At 43.3% G+C, this 16,907-nt stretch overlaps 1 protein-coding gene across 1 annotated transcript in view; it reads right to left on the bottom strand.

Annotated features, from left to right (window-relative positions):
* Positions 1-16,907, bottom strand: part of plppr2a (phospholipid phosphatase related 2a) — a gene marked incomplete at its 3' end in the record, with an annotated part of 51,694 nt that overhangs the window by 32,854 nt on the left and 1,933 nt on the right. Inside the window, exon 2 of the mRNA XM_080776913.1 lies at positions 4,802-4,924. Within this exon, the coding sequence (XP_080633039.1) occupies positions 4,802-4,870 (69 nt within the window). The 5' untranslated portion in view covers positions 4,871-4,924. The remainder of the gene's footprint in view (positions 1-4,801; positions 4,925-16,907) is intronic.

Raw genomic sequence — 16,907 nt, 5'->3', positions numbered from 1 at the left:
ACCATATATGGAGGCGTGGGGTGACTAACTAACGGAGGGACGGACGGACGGACGGACGGACGGGAGATGCAGGTTTTCATAGTAAATGCGACCTACCGTTGCAATAAAAGATTGCAAGACTGAGGTTGACTGCTTTGATTAAACACTGCTTCAGGAAAAAACACGAGCACCTCAGCAGATGGAAATCAAAGGAAAAGCTGTTCTCACACTGTGTGTGTGTGTGTGTGTGTGTGTGTGTGTGTGTGTGTGTGTGTGTGTGTGTGTGTGTGTGTGTGTGTGTGTGTGTGTGTGTGTGTGTGTGTGTGTGTGTGTGTCCTTTAATTGTGCGCCTGACTTGGGGAAGAAAAAACTGTCTACAGGTGTGAAAACACACACACACACACACACACACACACACACACACACACACACACACACACACACACACACACACACACACACACTATTTCTAGCAACAGAGGAGTCAGTCAGATAAGAGACATGATGAGGTGTTCCTCTCTCATCTCTGTGTCTCTGACAAGTGTTAATGAGGCACATGAGACATGTGGACACGCGTGTGTGTGCACGAAAACACATGCGCGGCACACACACACACACACACAGTCACAGTCACACACAGAGAACAGTATAATAGGATTCAGAGTGGTGACATAGTCCTGAGGTTATCCTGTTCAACACAGAGTCCATCAAACACTCAGAAGAGACACAAACTAGCTGGAATGTGGCAGGGGAGGAGAGTAACGTGCTGTGCTTGAGTGCCGTTTTGGCATCGTCACTGAAACCTCCTCGTATGTTCATATCTTCTTTCGTAAATGAACGCCCTCCTTGATCATACTACTAGTCACACAAAAGCATCAAAAGTAACAGATCTACAAGCTCGAAACACGAGTTTATTGAGTTTATAGATCTGCTACTTTTGCATTTTAATCCTGAAAAGTAACCATTTTGCAGTTTACTTTACTTGAGTATGTCCCATTTTCAATACTTTATACTTTTACTTCATATCTCAGAGGCAAATGAAATATTGTACTTTTTACTCCACTACAATTATTTGACCCTTTTAGTAAGTAGCTATACTCTGTAGATTTATATTAGAATTACAAAACAACTGTACCCACAACTTAATCCCTATTTTATACTTTGGCAATCTATAAACTCACAACACGGGTTGCATAAGCTTGTAGATCTGCAATTTCCGAAAATGATGACAGACAGATGACAGATGTTTGCTAGGATACTTTTGTTCTTTTACTGCGGTAAAATTTTGAATACAGCCTGTTTTCTTCTTCTTCTTCTTCTTCTTCTTACTTATGACAGTATTTCTGGATTGTGGAATTGATACTTTTACTTAAGAAAAACAAATCTGATTAGCTACTTATTTCACCACAGGAAGACATAAACTAGCATGGAAAGGGGCGGGGGGGATTAACTTCAGCTGTGTTACATCAGTGCCCTCTGGTGGCCATATTGCTGAATCCAGAGCTGCTGAACTGTGCTTTCATCTTCCCACATAGAAAATCATTGCACTCTAATCCACTTCTGTAGCCAAATGGCCTTGGACACATGGGTGGGCACTAAATGGATCCAGCTAAAACCCAAAGCACGATGCATGTACACTATGTACTTTTCTGTTTGTTTTTAGTGTGTTTGTCTGTTACACGTGCACGTTGTCTGAAGTGCAGTTTTGTAATAATAATCAAAATCTACAAAGTAGTGGAGTACATTCCTATTTCATACAGTATTTAAGGTGTTTTTTTTGCTAACCCTAATCTAATGTAAAAAATGCAGAGGTGGAGTAAGGGAGTACAATAAAGCAAGGATAAAGATACAGAATGTCTTCTGTCTGGTGAAAACCTCATATGTTCATATGATAAAGATACAGAATGTCTTCTGTCTGGTGAAAACCTCATATGTTCATATGATAAAGATACAGAATGTCTTCTGTCTGGTGAAAACCTCATATGTTCAAAACTGTTTTCAGAATTCTAATTCAAAAGTAGCAGAACTAACAAGCGACACATTTTCAGCTTGTATTATCAGCAATCTTTTTTGTACTTTTGTGTTAAACTGTATGATGTAGTAGGGCGTTAATTTAAGACCAAAACATAGCGATATGCAAGACAAAACACTGTCAGAGAGAGAGAGAGAGAGAGAGAGAGACAAAACGAGACAGGCTTATTGGTTGCCATGGTAACTGCTGATGAGGTGGGAGGCTAAATAAAAGATCAGGTCCTTCTGGCTTGATGTACATCACTGTCTGAGTGTCTGTCTCTGACACACACACACACACACACACACACACACACACACACACACACACACACACACACACACACACGCACACAGACAGTGTGTGTGTGTGTGTGTGTGTGTGTGTGTGTGTGTGTGTGTGTGTGTGTGTGTGTGTGTGTGTGTGTGTGTGTTTGTGATGGGGGGGGGGGTGTGTATATGTGATAGGCTACTCAGACAGCGTCTCACCTTTCCTATGCACAGACCAGTCATTTATCATATCTGCTTGTTCTATATTCTTGTTCTATGTTGCGCCTTCTGTCAGAAATATGGGGAGGGGCTTTTCTTACCCTCCCCTACTGGGCAGGGTTTTCCTTTTTATGAGGGGCACCAGCCCCTCCTATATTCAGCTATAGTGTAGATTATCTCTTACACATCGTCTTACACAAACATTAAATTCCCGTTGACAATGAATGGAGAATTTACATCATATGTGGACGAGCAAATTGGCTATTTTATGTCCTACACAAAGATTAAATTGCCATTGACAATACATGGATGATGTACGATGATATGAGCGCTCTCACTTCACACAGGTGTGATTTTTACATGACTTGGGCGTTGTTATAATCTACTAGAGTCTGGAAAAGCATTCCAGCAGCCAGCTTGTAACATGGCTATACAAGCTGGCTGTCAATAGCATTTAAATCCATAACTCCTGGGTTCAAATCCTGCTTACGCCATTATTTTTGTGTCAACCGCAAACAACTTTCTTTTGCAGATAAAGTAAAGTTTTAGACCTTGGCCGGTTAGTCCGATCACCCCTGGATTCCTGTGAGGTTAGGGTTAGGTTATGGTTTGGTTTAGGGTTAGTAATGTGACTGTCTGACATACAGTACACAATCACCCGTGGCTTTGTGTGGTGCCACTCAAAGTGACTACTGGGTTGACCTTACTGGATGCATGGGCCAACTCCTTGTATTTCTGTCATTTCACCCATGTGCGGACTAGACCGTGTAGGTAGGGAGACAGTAGAAAAGCTAGCAGGGGGGCAGTGTAGGAGAGACAGACAGTAGGAAAGCCAGCCATTTATTGACCGATTTCAAATATAGTGAAAATAGCCAATCTACAAGCTTGCTTGTGAGCTTATCTGCTATTTTCACTATTTTTGAAAAGTCCTGAAGATTGCTGAAACTTCCAGAAAATGTCTTCGTAATTTGCACTTTGAGTATTTACGTGATTAGGCTATATTTTATCCACCACTGGCCCTGCTCACTGCCTTAAAATGTGCTATCTAAAAATAAATGTCAAGTATACACTAGTATTTATGGTGTATTGTCTCCATTATTAAGTTATTGTACGGTAGCAGTCAATTTATATTGGCGGTCGGGAGGGGGCGGGGCGGGGGTCCCAAGACATGGCCAAAGCATTTCTGGGGGTCCCCGGCCAAAAACGTTGAGAACCCCTGCACTAGTTGGCAACAATGTTGACAATGGATGGGAAATAATTTATATGATAATGTTGCAAATCAGAATTGTCTCGTTTCGCAAAACCGATATAGCTCATTATTTTCCTCACCTTGGGGACTGAATTACCTACACGGTCAAATAAATCCTCAGTGTTAATTTAACTCTGAGAGAGTACCGCACAAATGTACATTTGTACCCTCTCAGAGTTACAGATGAATATCGTTAAATCAACACAGATTTGACTATGTATTTATCTGTTTGTTCTCACAAGCAATGTAGCACCTAAGAAGTATGCAAGACCAAACATGTGTCTTGGGCACAAAGTCAAACCCCATTATAGGAAATGTACACGTCTCTGTGTTATGACAACCATCGATTTGCAAACCACTCTTGGACAGCACAGGACAAAGCTACGGCTTGCCAACAACCATAAAGCAATAAATACCTCAATAGCCTCACTCACTGGGCTGTGCATGCGATGCAGTAGCGACAGCGAGAGAAAGGGAGAGAGAGTGAGAGAATACATGCTGAGATTGTCTCAAATCATACCATTCAACATGAAATATTTACCTACCGAGGCCTGGATGGTAAAGACTCGAGGCCCACAGTTTGTATTTAACTACAGTGCAAAAGTAGCATTACTTTTCATGTAAACATAAATGCTTTCTTGTTTAGAACCTAGCTCGAGTTAACATGTAAAAAAAATATTTCTTTGGTGGCATCTTAGGATAGATGTAGAGTTTGTAGACCTATAGTGCAAAAACATAATTGCCTTCCTTGATGTATTGAGCATCAACGACCATCACCTGGGCACAGTCACAGCCACACACAGCTCTCATTTCTCTCCAAAAGTACTTGAATATGATTAAAGCTCACATTTCATATCACACATCATAATTCACTAGCACTAAAATATTGTTTTATTTTATTTTATAAAATCGACATATGATCGTCGGGATTAATATATCGATATACGATATATCATTACGTGCCTACTAATAGCTGAATAATAAAAATAGCAAAAGTGAGCGAGTGTGAGTGAGCGAGTGTGAGTGAGTGAGTGGCCTTTGGGTATTGGAATGTTGCTTTTGGGTTTGACTCACCTCCACAAACAGGAAGCAGGGCACGATGGTGCTGCTGCTCTTCAGACCGGGCTTCTCCTCCACTGCCATGCTTGTGTACTTCCTGCCCTCCTCCGTGTCTCAACTCTCACTGTCTCTTCACACCTGGTTAAACACGGGGGACAATATCAAGGAAGTTAGTCAGAGAGTCCACTGGACTTGTGGGTGAGGTCAAGTTTACAGAAGACTATACCGTTCGACTACAGAGCTTAGAAACGATCAGGATATGAAAACCATGCATGTACACACTTTGGAAGTACGTTAAACATAGGTGAGTATAGTTCATTGTATGGTATATGTCTCACATTGGTAAAATCATCAACAACAACAGCTGCCAAAAAAAAACATTAACAAGAAGGCTACAGTACAATACTGTTACTGCCACTGTCTGAAAGAATGTACTGAACTGTTTGGCCACCATGTTCACCATAATGCATCGTGTCGTACACGGGGTGGTTGGGCTAGGTTCAACATAATGCATCGTGTTGTACAGGGGGGTGGTTGGGCTAGGTTCACCATAATGCATCGTGTCGTACAGGGGGTGGTTGGGCTAGGTTCACCATAATGCATCGTGTTGTACAGGGGGGTGGTTGGGCTAGGTTCACCATAATGCATCGTGTTGTACAGGGGGGTGGTTGGGCTAGGTTCACCATAATGCATCGTGTTGTACAGGGGGTGGTTGGGCTAGGTTCACCATAATGCATCGTGTTGTACAGGGGGTGGTTGGGCTAGGTTCACCATAATGCATCGTGTTGTACAGGGGGTGGTTGGGCTAGGTTCACCATAATGCATCGTGTTGTACAGGGGGGTGGTTGGGCTAGGTTCACCATAATGCATCGTGTTGTACAGGGGGTGGTTGGGCTAGGTTCACCATAATGCATCGTGTTGTACAGGGGGTGGTTGGGCTAGGTTCACCATAATGCATCGTGTTGTACAGGGGGTGGTTGGGCTAGGTTCACCATAATGCATCGTGTTGTACAGGGGGGTGGTTGGGCTAGGTTCACCATAATGCATCGTGTTGTACAGGGGGTGGTTGGGCTAGGTTCACCATAATGCATCGTGTTGTACAGGGGGTGGTTGGGCTAGGTTCACCATAATGCATCGTGTTGTACAGGGGGGTGGTTGGGCTAGGTTCGGGGGGCCTAATCGTGCGCTCTCCCCCCGGCCCTGTATTGACTTTGTTCCGCCAGTGAACACTCAATTCAAAATTTCCCATTCAAATTTGACTAGCTGAAGCGTGCGTGTTGCTTACATCTATGCAGCCTGCCATGTTTTTAATACCTTCTGTACTAGTCATTAAACTATTAACCTTACTTACTTTGTTACTTACTTAACTTAAACTGGAGCTTAAATTATAAAATGTGCCTAGGCTTTTAACCCATTTAAGTGGGTAACGCTTATAACTACCTCATTAGAAATTAGTTTGGACTTTAAGCTACTCCCTTTCATTCCTTGCTTTCTTATTCTCCTTTTTCTGGTTCGGTTTTTTCTGCCTTTATTTAAATACATTTATTCAATACAATAAAACTTTGCCTTTTTGCTTCCAACCATGAATGTTTAATGTGTGCACTGCATGTGAACTCAACATTGTATGCTCCTGCACGGTTCTGTGGAGGAAAGAGTTGCAATTTTAAATCACTGTTTAATTCATCCTTTTGCTGCATTAAGCTGCACTGGGCTTCAAGGAATGTACAATATAACAATATCTGGGGAGGGGGAGGGTTGTGGGCGGGTGGTATGTGTATTTTGTGAAAAATTGAAAAAAAAAAGATATATATAAAACAAAAAACAGAAGGCAGAGTAGGCTAATGATAGTACCACTTGGCATGAGCTCAGAGACTCAACACACATTCATGCCGTGGCACACCCGTTATGCAATGCTCAGCCAATCACATCTCAGAATGGCACACCCTCCAGCCAATCACAACAGCCAATCAGAGTGCCAATTTCGGCGTCATACAAGGTAATTTCTCCGTACTCAAATTTCGGCAAATTTCCCGTCCAATAACAGCACCAATTTCGGCGTCATTCACGGTAATCTTTCCATCCAAGGCTTTGAAAGTCCATAGACTTGGCTGCTACATGACGTCACAACAAAAAGCCAGGCGTTGGAGGGACTAGCAGATGAGTGAGGCATGTTGTGTTAAGTATATCAGCTGTATCCACTCAAGAGATGTTAAACACAACTATAAAGACTGGAAATGTTTTTCTCAAGTCTGGATACACTGGTGTCTCTTTTAAAACTCTTTTACAGCGGTATGGATTTTCTCTAGTGTGGATAGAATTATGTCTCTTCAAGGAACACATTGAAACTCTTTTTCTCTCTCTCTTTTCTCCAGTGTGGAGACGCAGGCAGGTGTTGGACTGCACAAGTTGGACTGCACGCACGTCAGTGGAATGTTTTACCCGTGAGGCGTGAGCAGCAGAGGCTTTCTTGTCAGGGCGTTAGTGAGAGACTCGCTAACGCACTGGACCAGGGCTAAACCCACCTAAGAGCAACACCGTTGCAACACAGTAACAAAGATTTCTTTATAGACATGCCCTCATGTTTTAAATGTTTTGTTCCCACTTCTTGGTGGTGGTGTGATGTTTTTATTTTATGCATTTGCTCATTATAGCACTTTGAGATTATCACGAATGTAAAGCACGTATAAATAAAATCCATTATTATTATTATTATTATTAAGACGAGAAGTCTGACATGAGGCCGATTCTGCAAATTCTAAATCAGTGGTTGTAGTTTACACACTTTCAAGATTTTCCAAAATAGCAGATGTACAAGCTCGCAGTGTGGGCACGAGGTGACGCGCTGTGAGCTTGTATACCTGTATCTGCTCATTTTTAATAGCCAACGCAAACATCTCCTAAGTAAGTACGGTAAGTAGCCTTGCTGAGCTATGTGGCCCATAGATTAGGAGTCTTTCTCCCGTTTATGTAGTGTGAGATTGCGTAATGTACAAGTTTACCCCCTGGACATGTACAAGTACATCCCCTGACATGATGTACAAGTCCACCCCCTGGACGTGATGTACATGCACCCCTCCCGGCTATGATGTACAAGAACACCCGCTGGGCATGATGTACATGCACCCCTCCCGGCTATGATGTACAAGAACACCCGCTGGGCAGGCCGCTAGTACAGTATGTCGCCCAGTCCAACCCTTGATGCAGAGTGAGGCATTGGATCCCATTTTGATAGTCTTTTGTTTGACCCAGCCAGGGATTGAACCCCCGACCTCCCAATGTCAGGGCCAATGAGCTGGTGTTAAACTGTTAACAAACCTACCTTAATATAATTTTCCATTCAGGTGTAGATGAAAACTAATTTCAATATGAAAACTGAATAAATCCATTCCCGGCAGAACTGCAGCTTATTCATTGTGATCCGACACATAGCAGAGAGAATAAATGAAGGCCTGAGGGATGAATAAGACATGAATTCAGGCTCTTAACGGGCCTAACAGGAGGGCTACATGCCCACCAGCCCACCATGACTGCTTTAGAAAGCATCACTGCACTCGGTGTGTGTGTGTGTGTGTGTGTGTGTGTGTGTGTGTGTGTGTGTGTGTGTGGTGTGTGTGTGTGTGTGTGTGTGTGACGTGTGTGTGTGTGTGCACACGCGTCAGAGAACACCATGTCACCATCAGGCTGCTACAAGCGCGAGGCGGTACAGGGAGCCACAACAGTACAGGCGCAATCGTTTCTTCAGCATCAGAGGTTGATGGAAATGCCTCATTCGTACTCCATCGTACGACGGTGTCGCACATTGAAAGTAACAGATCTACAAGGCCAAAACGTTTCACACAAGCAACGCGTTTTGGCCTTGTAGATCTGTTATTTTCACCACGGGATGCCGCCGCTCGGCTATGTATAAACCGGGCTTAAGTGTTTTCTCGTGTAGCGTCTCCTGTGTGTGACGGCCGCCGCCAAGAGTGTCTGGTCATGGTGTACGCTGTGCCCGCTGCAGTGGCAGCGCTTACCACGGGGGTTTCACACTTTTGGGGGTCAAACACCGCTCCCAATGACACACTTGCCATTTGCCATTTCTCATCTACAACTACAACCTCCAGCGGTCCCGTACACGCTGTGAGGAACAAACAATGGAACGTGTGTAAGTAAAAATACAAAACAAACTTACATGCTTTAATTAAGTCTAGTCTAGACCAACAGACTGGATTTAGGGCAGAGCTCAGCTCCCCCATGTTCACTCCCTTGTGCCTGAGACAAAACTGACTCCAATATTCAAACCTACCTGGTTTAGTGCATGGCACCAACCAACTGTCATAAGGACAGGTTCACTCAATACATTCACCAACCTCACTAGTGTGTGTGTGTGTGTGTGTGTGTGTGTGTGTGTGTGTATACACAAACAGTATGAGTGTATTCAGTGGTGGTGTTCATGCCTATAAAGTGAGTCCAGTACAGTATGTCAATGCATTTTGCATCAACAAGCTGACACATTGGAACCCCATTATTTGACAATAACAATACAAATTTTGAAGGTGTATACACTCCCGTGCGCCCCATGGACTATGCCGGGCAGTGGGTAACGGCTTTTGGGGGCTGCATGAGGGAAGGAATGATGAGTCGTGAGTATAAAATGGGACATCCAGTTGTACCGCAGGGAGTGAGGCAGAGAACCGAACAGGAAGGGGGGAGGGGGGGTGTGAATGAAAAGCTCACTGCACTCTCCCGAGGGTGAACTACATGTGGGTGGTCGATCCATGCAGATTTCAGTGGGAGATTGGGTTGAAGGAAAGCATGGTAAAGCACTGGTTTTGGATGGTGCTTAGGTAATTAGTGGAAGATAATCTTGTTCGTTGCCACGAGGTTCGTGTACACGGTACTGGGACTTATCAGCATTAGATCTTACGCAACCATGCCAGGGAGGAAATATACGGAACCTGAAGTGTTAGACTCCAAACTAAACTCCAAAGTGTGTACCGTAGGCTATAGACAAAAGTACCAGGTGTCATACGTGTGTGTGTGTGTGTGTGTGTGTGTGTGTGTGTGTGTGTGTGTGTGTGTGTGTGTGTGTGTAATGTGTATATGTCCGTCCAGCTGGTGTTGATCTGGTTACAGAGGGGTGAGTGAAAGGAGGCCTAATCTAATGATCCAATAATTTAATCACATCCAACCCCTGTCAACACACACAAGACATATAGGAGGACAGAAACAGGACAATAGGACACACACACTCTAGTTATGACTATACAGAGGACACAGACCATGGTAGCCATATGTCCTCTCCGCAGCCCATTGTACAGCTGCATGGCCTCAAGGCGCGCACGCACACGCACACACACACACACACACACACACACACACACACACACACACACACCTCATTTGAATGTGAGCAGCTATCCAGCCATATACTCCAACTGTCATGTGATCCAAAGAGAGCGTACAAACGAGCGTATCCCTCCAGCATAACCTTCATATCGTTGCTGTCGAGTGAAAAACGTGGCCAAACTACATTTCTGCTACTGTATGTTCACTATTTCACAGTCACTGACCTTTTTTTTTTTTTACATTTCTGCTACTGTATGTTCACTATTGAGATGATCCGGCCTGGTGCTCTGTAGCAATGTAAAGCAAAGCAGCTGACTAACTTAGGTCATATTCTAACCAGAGAGCTTTGCTGCGATTAAAACGCATCCTGCTGCGCATTGTCAGAAAGTGCGCTTCGTTTGGCAGGTGTGAAGGCTCATTCGAATCCTAATGCGCAGCAAAGAACCGCATTTTACTCCGAGCAAAAACGGGGGTTTCGCTTCGCTTCCAATCGCACTTGATTACGATTCGGTGCAGGTGTGAATGCAATCCGCAGTAAATAAAGGAAATGAAGCAAACAATGTGGCGGGTGAGGAGCTAGTGAACACAGTTGGAGACGGAGAAGGCATATTTTACGCAGCGCAAAGATGTCCCGTTACCGTGGATAGACGTGGTCGAATGAGGAGAGTGGAGACTGAAACCCTGATCGAAATGAGGACGAGTACATTAATCAATTGCTTAAGAAAACACAAACACTGCAGTGCAGTGTAATAGTATTATAGCCTACAGAATATTCTGTCTGTCTGTGCGTGTTGTAAACATGGAGTGCTGTCACTGTGTGGGGACTAGTGGGGGCCTTTGCGCTGCTGTCTGTGTTATATCAGTGCGGCTCAGCGCTGTGCCTCCATGCCTTTTAATACTCTATGCTCCATGCCCAAAAGAACAATGCGTGGCTGCGTGCTTATAGTGAGAGAGCGAGAGAGGGGGGGGGGGGGGGGGGGCAGTCGGCGCAGTCCCAGACGGCACGACACATAATGCACGTTATGAGTATAATTTTATCACCATAGATTTATCATTTCACTGTGTAGGCTAGTTTATGAATGTAACACATTGATAAAGGTCCCCCCTGCTGCGTTTCCAATTTCTGCGGATCATGACAGTGTGAAGGCAAACCATAGCCAATTAAATATGCAAGAATCCCATTTCTCCTCCCATACGCATTCGAGTCTACCGAAGTATTAGGTGAGAATGCGACCTTAGATGGGAGAGAATTGAGGGATGCCACCATGAATCTGAGCTTCAGGCGGGTGGTTTCCTCTGGAGGTCCCTGGACCCATCTTCTGTCTGAATGAGTGTGTCTAGGGCTGTACTTATCTAATAGAGCCTGCATGCCTGCTTGCTCAAATCGAATTGTGACCTTTGTTTCAAACCAAAAACAAGATTGTGTCAAAAGGTCATGCAGGGCCCAGGCGAGCCCGACACGGCCTTTACTGCATGTCTTCCCCCATCTCTCTCCCGTTTCCTGTCAGCCTACTGTCTGTCCCTTCAAAAAACCAATAAAAGGCGTAAGCCGCAAAAACAATATCTTAAAAAAAAAGAAAAGTCATGCAGGTCAGGTCATGCAAGTACAGGATCCAAATGTCTCAATAGATGAGCAGGCAGACAAGATACCACAACCTCCAATTGTTTAAGTTATATGGTATTAACACACTCTACCACACCGATTAGTATACAGACTAAAATGTTATTCACTAAAGAAAATTACATAATAGAGCTTTAATTGAGAATTTAATAACTGAAAGCATCGATTTTCAAATGATAAGATTTGGGACAAGGATAGCAATCAATATGCCAACCTGCCTTGCAGTAGATGATGGATGACTAATAGGGCTGGATGAGCCAACAGGGATGCTGGCAGCTGTTGAAAAAGTCACAAAACTAATCATAAATAACTGACAGCCTATGAATGACAGCCTATGAATCTTTCACATACTGTAAATACACTGTCAAACAAATCCTAAAGCGAGTACAATCCATAACTATTTTTTGTGTGAACAAAACGTTATTTTAGGCACGGGCAGTTAGTGTAGTGGTCCCAGGTCTAGGCTGCTAATGCAGCCTGACGGGTTGCGTGTCCGGCTCCCCATCCCAGCGACCTTTGCTGCGTGTCGTCGCTCCCCATCTCTCGTTTCCTGTCAGTCTACTGTGTTCAATATCAAAGGCAGAAAAAGCCCAAAAAGATCTTAAGGTGGTGTAAGAAAGTGATATGTATTACTTACGTGTTAGGTAGCTTTTTTAGAAATCATTGCTATAGTGTTTGTTCAGACAGTAACAGGGGTCTTCCTGTCTCTCCAGCTCTCCACCATGCAGGATACACGACACATTAGAGGAAGATATCCATCAGATAAAAGTGATAAACAAGAAATAAAATAAATAAAAACTAAAAACTAAACTGGACCTGGAACAGTATAAAATTGAGAGATGGGGGAAACCCCTGTTAGCCTACTGAACATGCACTACGTAGCAATAAATGCACTAACCATTTCCTTTGTTTTTCAGTTATGAGAAATGGAATGTTATTCATGCATTGAGAAATGTTCTGCCCCTGCTTTCTCATGTGCACACATGGGACACACAATGGTACGTTGAGTTCTCTCCTCGGTCAACAGGATTATTTCCTATTTTTAAATTGGGTGTATTATTGGTTGGCTTGATGGTACTGTTGCTGATCCTGCGGACAGACACGCATCTGGACTACCACACAAACACAGACCTTTATTATTTAAAGACCTGAGGCAGATTCTACAAATGCCTTCTAAATCAGTAGTTCTCACACTAACTGCAAAACTAACTGAAAACTGAAATAATGTACCACTTTGAAACATTTTAATTACAAATATATCTCCAAGCAGCGATAACAGGGGCCAAGCAATAAGAAGTTGAAGTTGAGAGAAAGTTTGCATTTTAAATAGCTGACCCTAACCTATAGTAACCAAACCTCAGTAAAACTATACGTAAATCTAACCTTAACCCTAACCCTGACCTCAGTAAAACCTAACCTTAACCCAAAAAGCCCCCAAAAAGTATAATTATACAGATAATAGACTTTCAACAACACAAAACAGCCCCTGTTTCGGTGAGCGATTAGAAGAAGCAAGAAGAAGAAAACATACAGATACAATAAAGGGACATTCGTGTCTGTTTTTAATTAACAGCATTCCAAACATTTCAGAGTAAAAAATAAACCAGGTGAGTAGCTAAATGACCTACACAGTAAGGATGACATACACCTGTGCATTAGGACTATGCTCTGCAGACAGCAGCAAACAAATAATTAACTTTCCCAAATTCCAAATAAAGATGTAGAAACACCACAAAGTTGTACAGAAATCAACAATATATACAACTTACTGCATTGCCTCTAAAATGCTTCCAAGTGGGTTAGATGAGTCTTTAAGGCTCACAGAGCTGCATGAAAAATTATGCTGACACAGGAAGTGACTCTCTAAATACAAAGTATTTTCAAAATAAAAGCACTGGTACACACCTTCACAATAAAGTACTCAAAACCTTTCTAATGTGAACAGGCAAATTACTAAATAATGTTGTACAAGCTCACAACAAGGCACAAATTAAAGTTCTGTGAGCTTGTATATCTGCTATTTTTGAATAGCCAACACAAAAATCTAAAAGAGATTCAGTTTCACTCAGCTGATGGCTGCTCAGAATGAGGGTCATGAATGATAGACAGCTGTTAGCTGAAATATTTTTAACACAGGCGTTTGGGAGCGTTTTTAAGGTAAGCGCCATGAGAAAATGCTGCCGCCTCAGTGGTGTACACAGCCCCTAACCTAAGTGTCTGGCTCCTCATGGACACCAGACACACGTTACTGTATACTGGGCACAACGGGGGTGACCTAAACCGTATGATTACAGTCACAGTCACCCCACTAAACCACTGAACTCTATCCACTCTGGTCTGTTTACAGACATGTCACTGATCACTGATTACCTCAAGTGTACATCGACATAGTGAAAGATATCTACTGTGAGTCCTCCATCTGTGGAAAACAGCTAACTCCACCTATACCACTAAAGATAGGCCCTTGGAGCGCAGTTACATTTATACTTTAGCACGGGTACCGTGCTAAAGTCGGCTCTTCGGTGCTACTGAAAATTTCTGACGAGCCGAAATCATTTCGGCACTACAGCGCCGAAACAGCGGTAAAATAGGAGTATGAATCGGCCCATACTCCTACTGTATCTAGGGCATAAGTTTAACATTGCAGGTGAATGGAAGGAACAAGTTAACATCATCTTGTCAGAGTTTACATCCAGGTTTTCTCCAATGTTCACCTCCAGCAGAACGTACTAAAGCGAAATGAATAATAAAACAGTGAGCTTAGTACGTAAGTGGTTTGCCCTGAACACACACAGCACCAGTGATATTATTTTCCACCCTCAGTGGGGGGCGGGCTGGGTGTACCAAATGTGTCATGGATCTATATCAGCATGCGCATATCACATCTATTGAGCATGCTGAATAATGACGATAGGGGAGCTGGCTAGATCTTCCCTGTTCCTCCATTTAAGGAGACGCAAGGTCCCTTTAGCCAGGGAGTCAGAGCCCCACTTCCTTTAGCCAGGGAGTCAGAGCCCCACTTCCTTGGGTTCAAAAGGAAACCCAGTGGGAAACTGGACACTCGCTCCCCAGGCTTTTGAAAACTCTAGTGCTGGCCCTTTAATGCCAACCCAGTGCTCCAAGCGAGAGAGCAAAATACTGTAATCTACAAATGCTGCCGTATGATCCAAGAACACCCGAATGAGAGAGTCACCAGAGTCCGTAGCCAAAAATTCGTCATTAAAGATTCTTAAGAGTGCAGTCTCGGTACTGTGGAGTGTGGAGAGCTTTGTACCCGGACTGGAACATTTCTAAAATGCCATTATTATTAGACCTTAATAATAATGGAATGATCTCTGACCTCCGCCGTCAGTCAGGACTGCAGACTGATGAAGCTAAATTAAATGGCAGAGTAAAGAGACAAGCTTTTGTTTTCTGGGTCTGGGAAACAGGGATGAAGAGAGAACTGTTTTGCATCAGACTAATTCTGAGGTCGCTGTCAGAGAAAAGTTAGTTAAAGGGTTCCCGGACATTTCAGGCCACAACCGCCAAAATAATCATATTTGAACTGGGCCCCAGCCCCCCAGGCCCCTACCCTGACAAGCACTTTATTGTAGGCATTACATTTAGTTTGACTCGGTTCAACACATATATATTGTGAAAATAGCCGAACTACAGGCTCACAACGCCTCACAGTGAGCTTGTACTGTAGATTGGCTATTTTCACAATGTCAGACTCTGAGCCTCCCTCCTGCTCTCAAAGAAGCAGTGCGCTCAGTGGAGTGGGTGGGGTCTATGGACTGGAAACGAGGCAAAATGTTTGCAATATTTGACAATTTGGTATTAAAAAGGTCTTAAAGATCATTAAATTGTAACTTTAGATACACCACTTATACTGTTTGCCGTTGAGTGAGAAAACAATGTTGCACATTAAGATAATCATATGGGGACCCCCACAAAATAATTTGGGGCCCCCAGTTTTGAAACCAATTAGTTAGTCTATATTTGTCTCTTGCTGATGTGTGATTGTGACTGTTACAGTGCTGTAAATAAAACATTGTTCTATTGTCATTAAATATTACATCCTGAGCCTAATGTCTAATGTCTAGGACTCTTGGGTGTGGTCTGCTAGAATATTAGACTGGAGTCTGTACATTATTAGCAAGGATTTTCACGCCAAGACTCACTCCCCAATTGCCGCTCTGCACTCTCACCTCTTCCTGAGGACTCTACATCAACCCAAAGCAATCCTTATTTCTTGTATCACTTCTGTGACTAGTTTTGATAGATGTTTGTTATTATATAGTATGCACTATGCAGCAGCAGTTAGTTGTACTGTTAGTTACTACTACAGTTCACGGTATGCTTTTGTTTCTTGACCACATATGCTAATCATGATTGATAATATAACATGAATAGCATTTGTCGACCAGGCAGAGATATTCTAATCAAGTGTTTTTGGATGTGATCAGCATAATGGCTCTTGTGCAAGGACACACATGTTCTGGATGAAGTCCCCAGTGACAACTGGAAATAGTAAAACATCCACTTGAAATGTCCTCTAGGCAGTGGACCACTGGAGCCACAAGGGACATGAGCTAGGCCCTATCTTAGTATCTCATCATGTCCCTTGTGGCTCCTAACTGCAGCTAGAGTATCTAGTTTAGATAGAATGTTGTTAAGAGTAGGTAGGTTGAAGAAGAGAAAAACAAGCACTCAGTTTATATATATATATATATATATATATATATATAGTGCTGACATCAGGTCAATGTAGACCCTACATGTGGGTATGGACGGGTGGCGTGACGTCGTCATTGTGGGCACACATCCAGTTGACTGGCGTCGTCATTGTGACGGGCATCCAGTCAAACCCTATATGAAGAGTGGTTATGGCAGATATTTAATAGCTAGCAACATTTGCTACACTCCGTGCGAGTATCCTCGGAAACCCAGACATTTTTATTTCCAGGGAGAAAAAAAAAGTCTGGGACCGAGTCCACTTCAATTCGGCATAGAGTAGCGCAAACGTTGATCACTCTCTGCCGATTTCTGATCGTCTGCACCTTTGTTAAAGTGATGCACAAACGCACACCCGTACACACACACGCTCTCTCTCTCTGTCGCTCTAATTAATTAGTCTCATGTTGAGATTCTCCCGGCGGATCCTGCTGGGAGCTGCCTATGCCATAG

Source organism: Protomyctophum bolini (genome assembly GCF_963924005.1).
Source record: "Protomyctophum bolini genome assembly, chromosome: 11".
Taxonomy (NCBI): Eukaryota; Metazoa; Chordata; class Actinopteri; order Myctophiformes; family Myctophidae; genus Protomyctophum; species Protomyctophum bolini.
The sequence above is the reverse complement of the archived record's forward strand: the minus strand, read 5'-3'. Positions and strand labels throughout refer to the sequence as shown.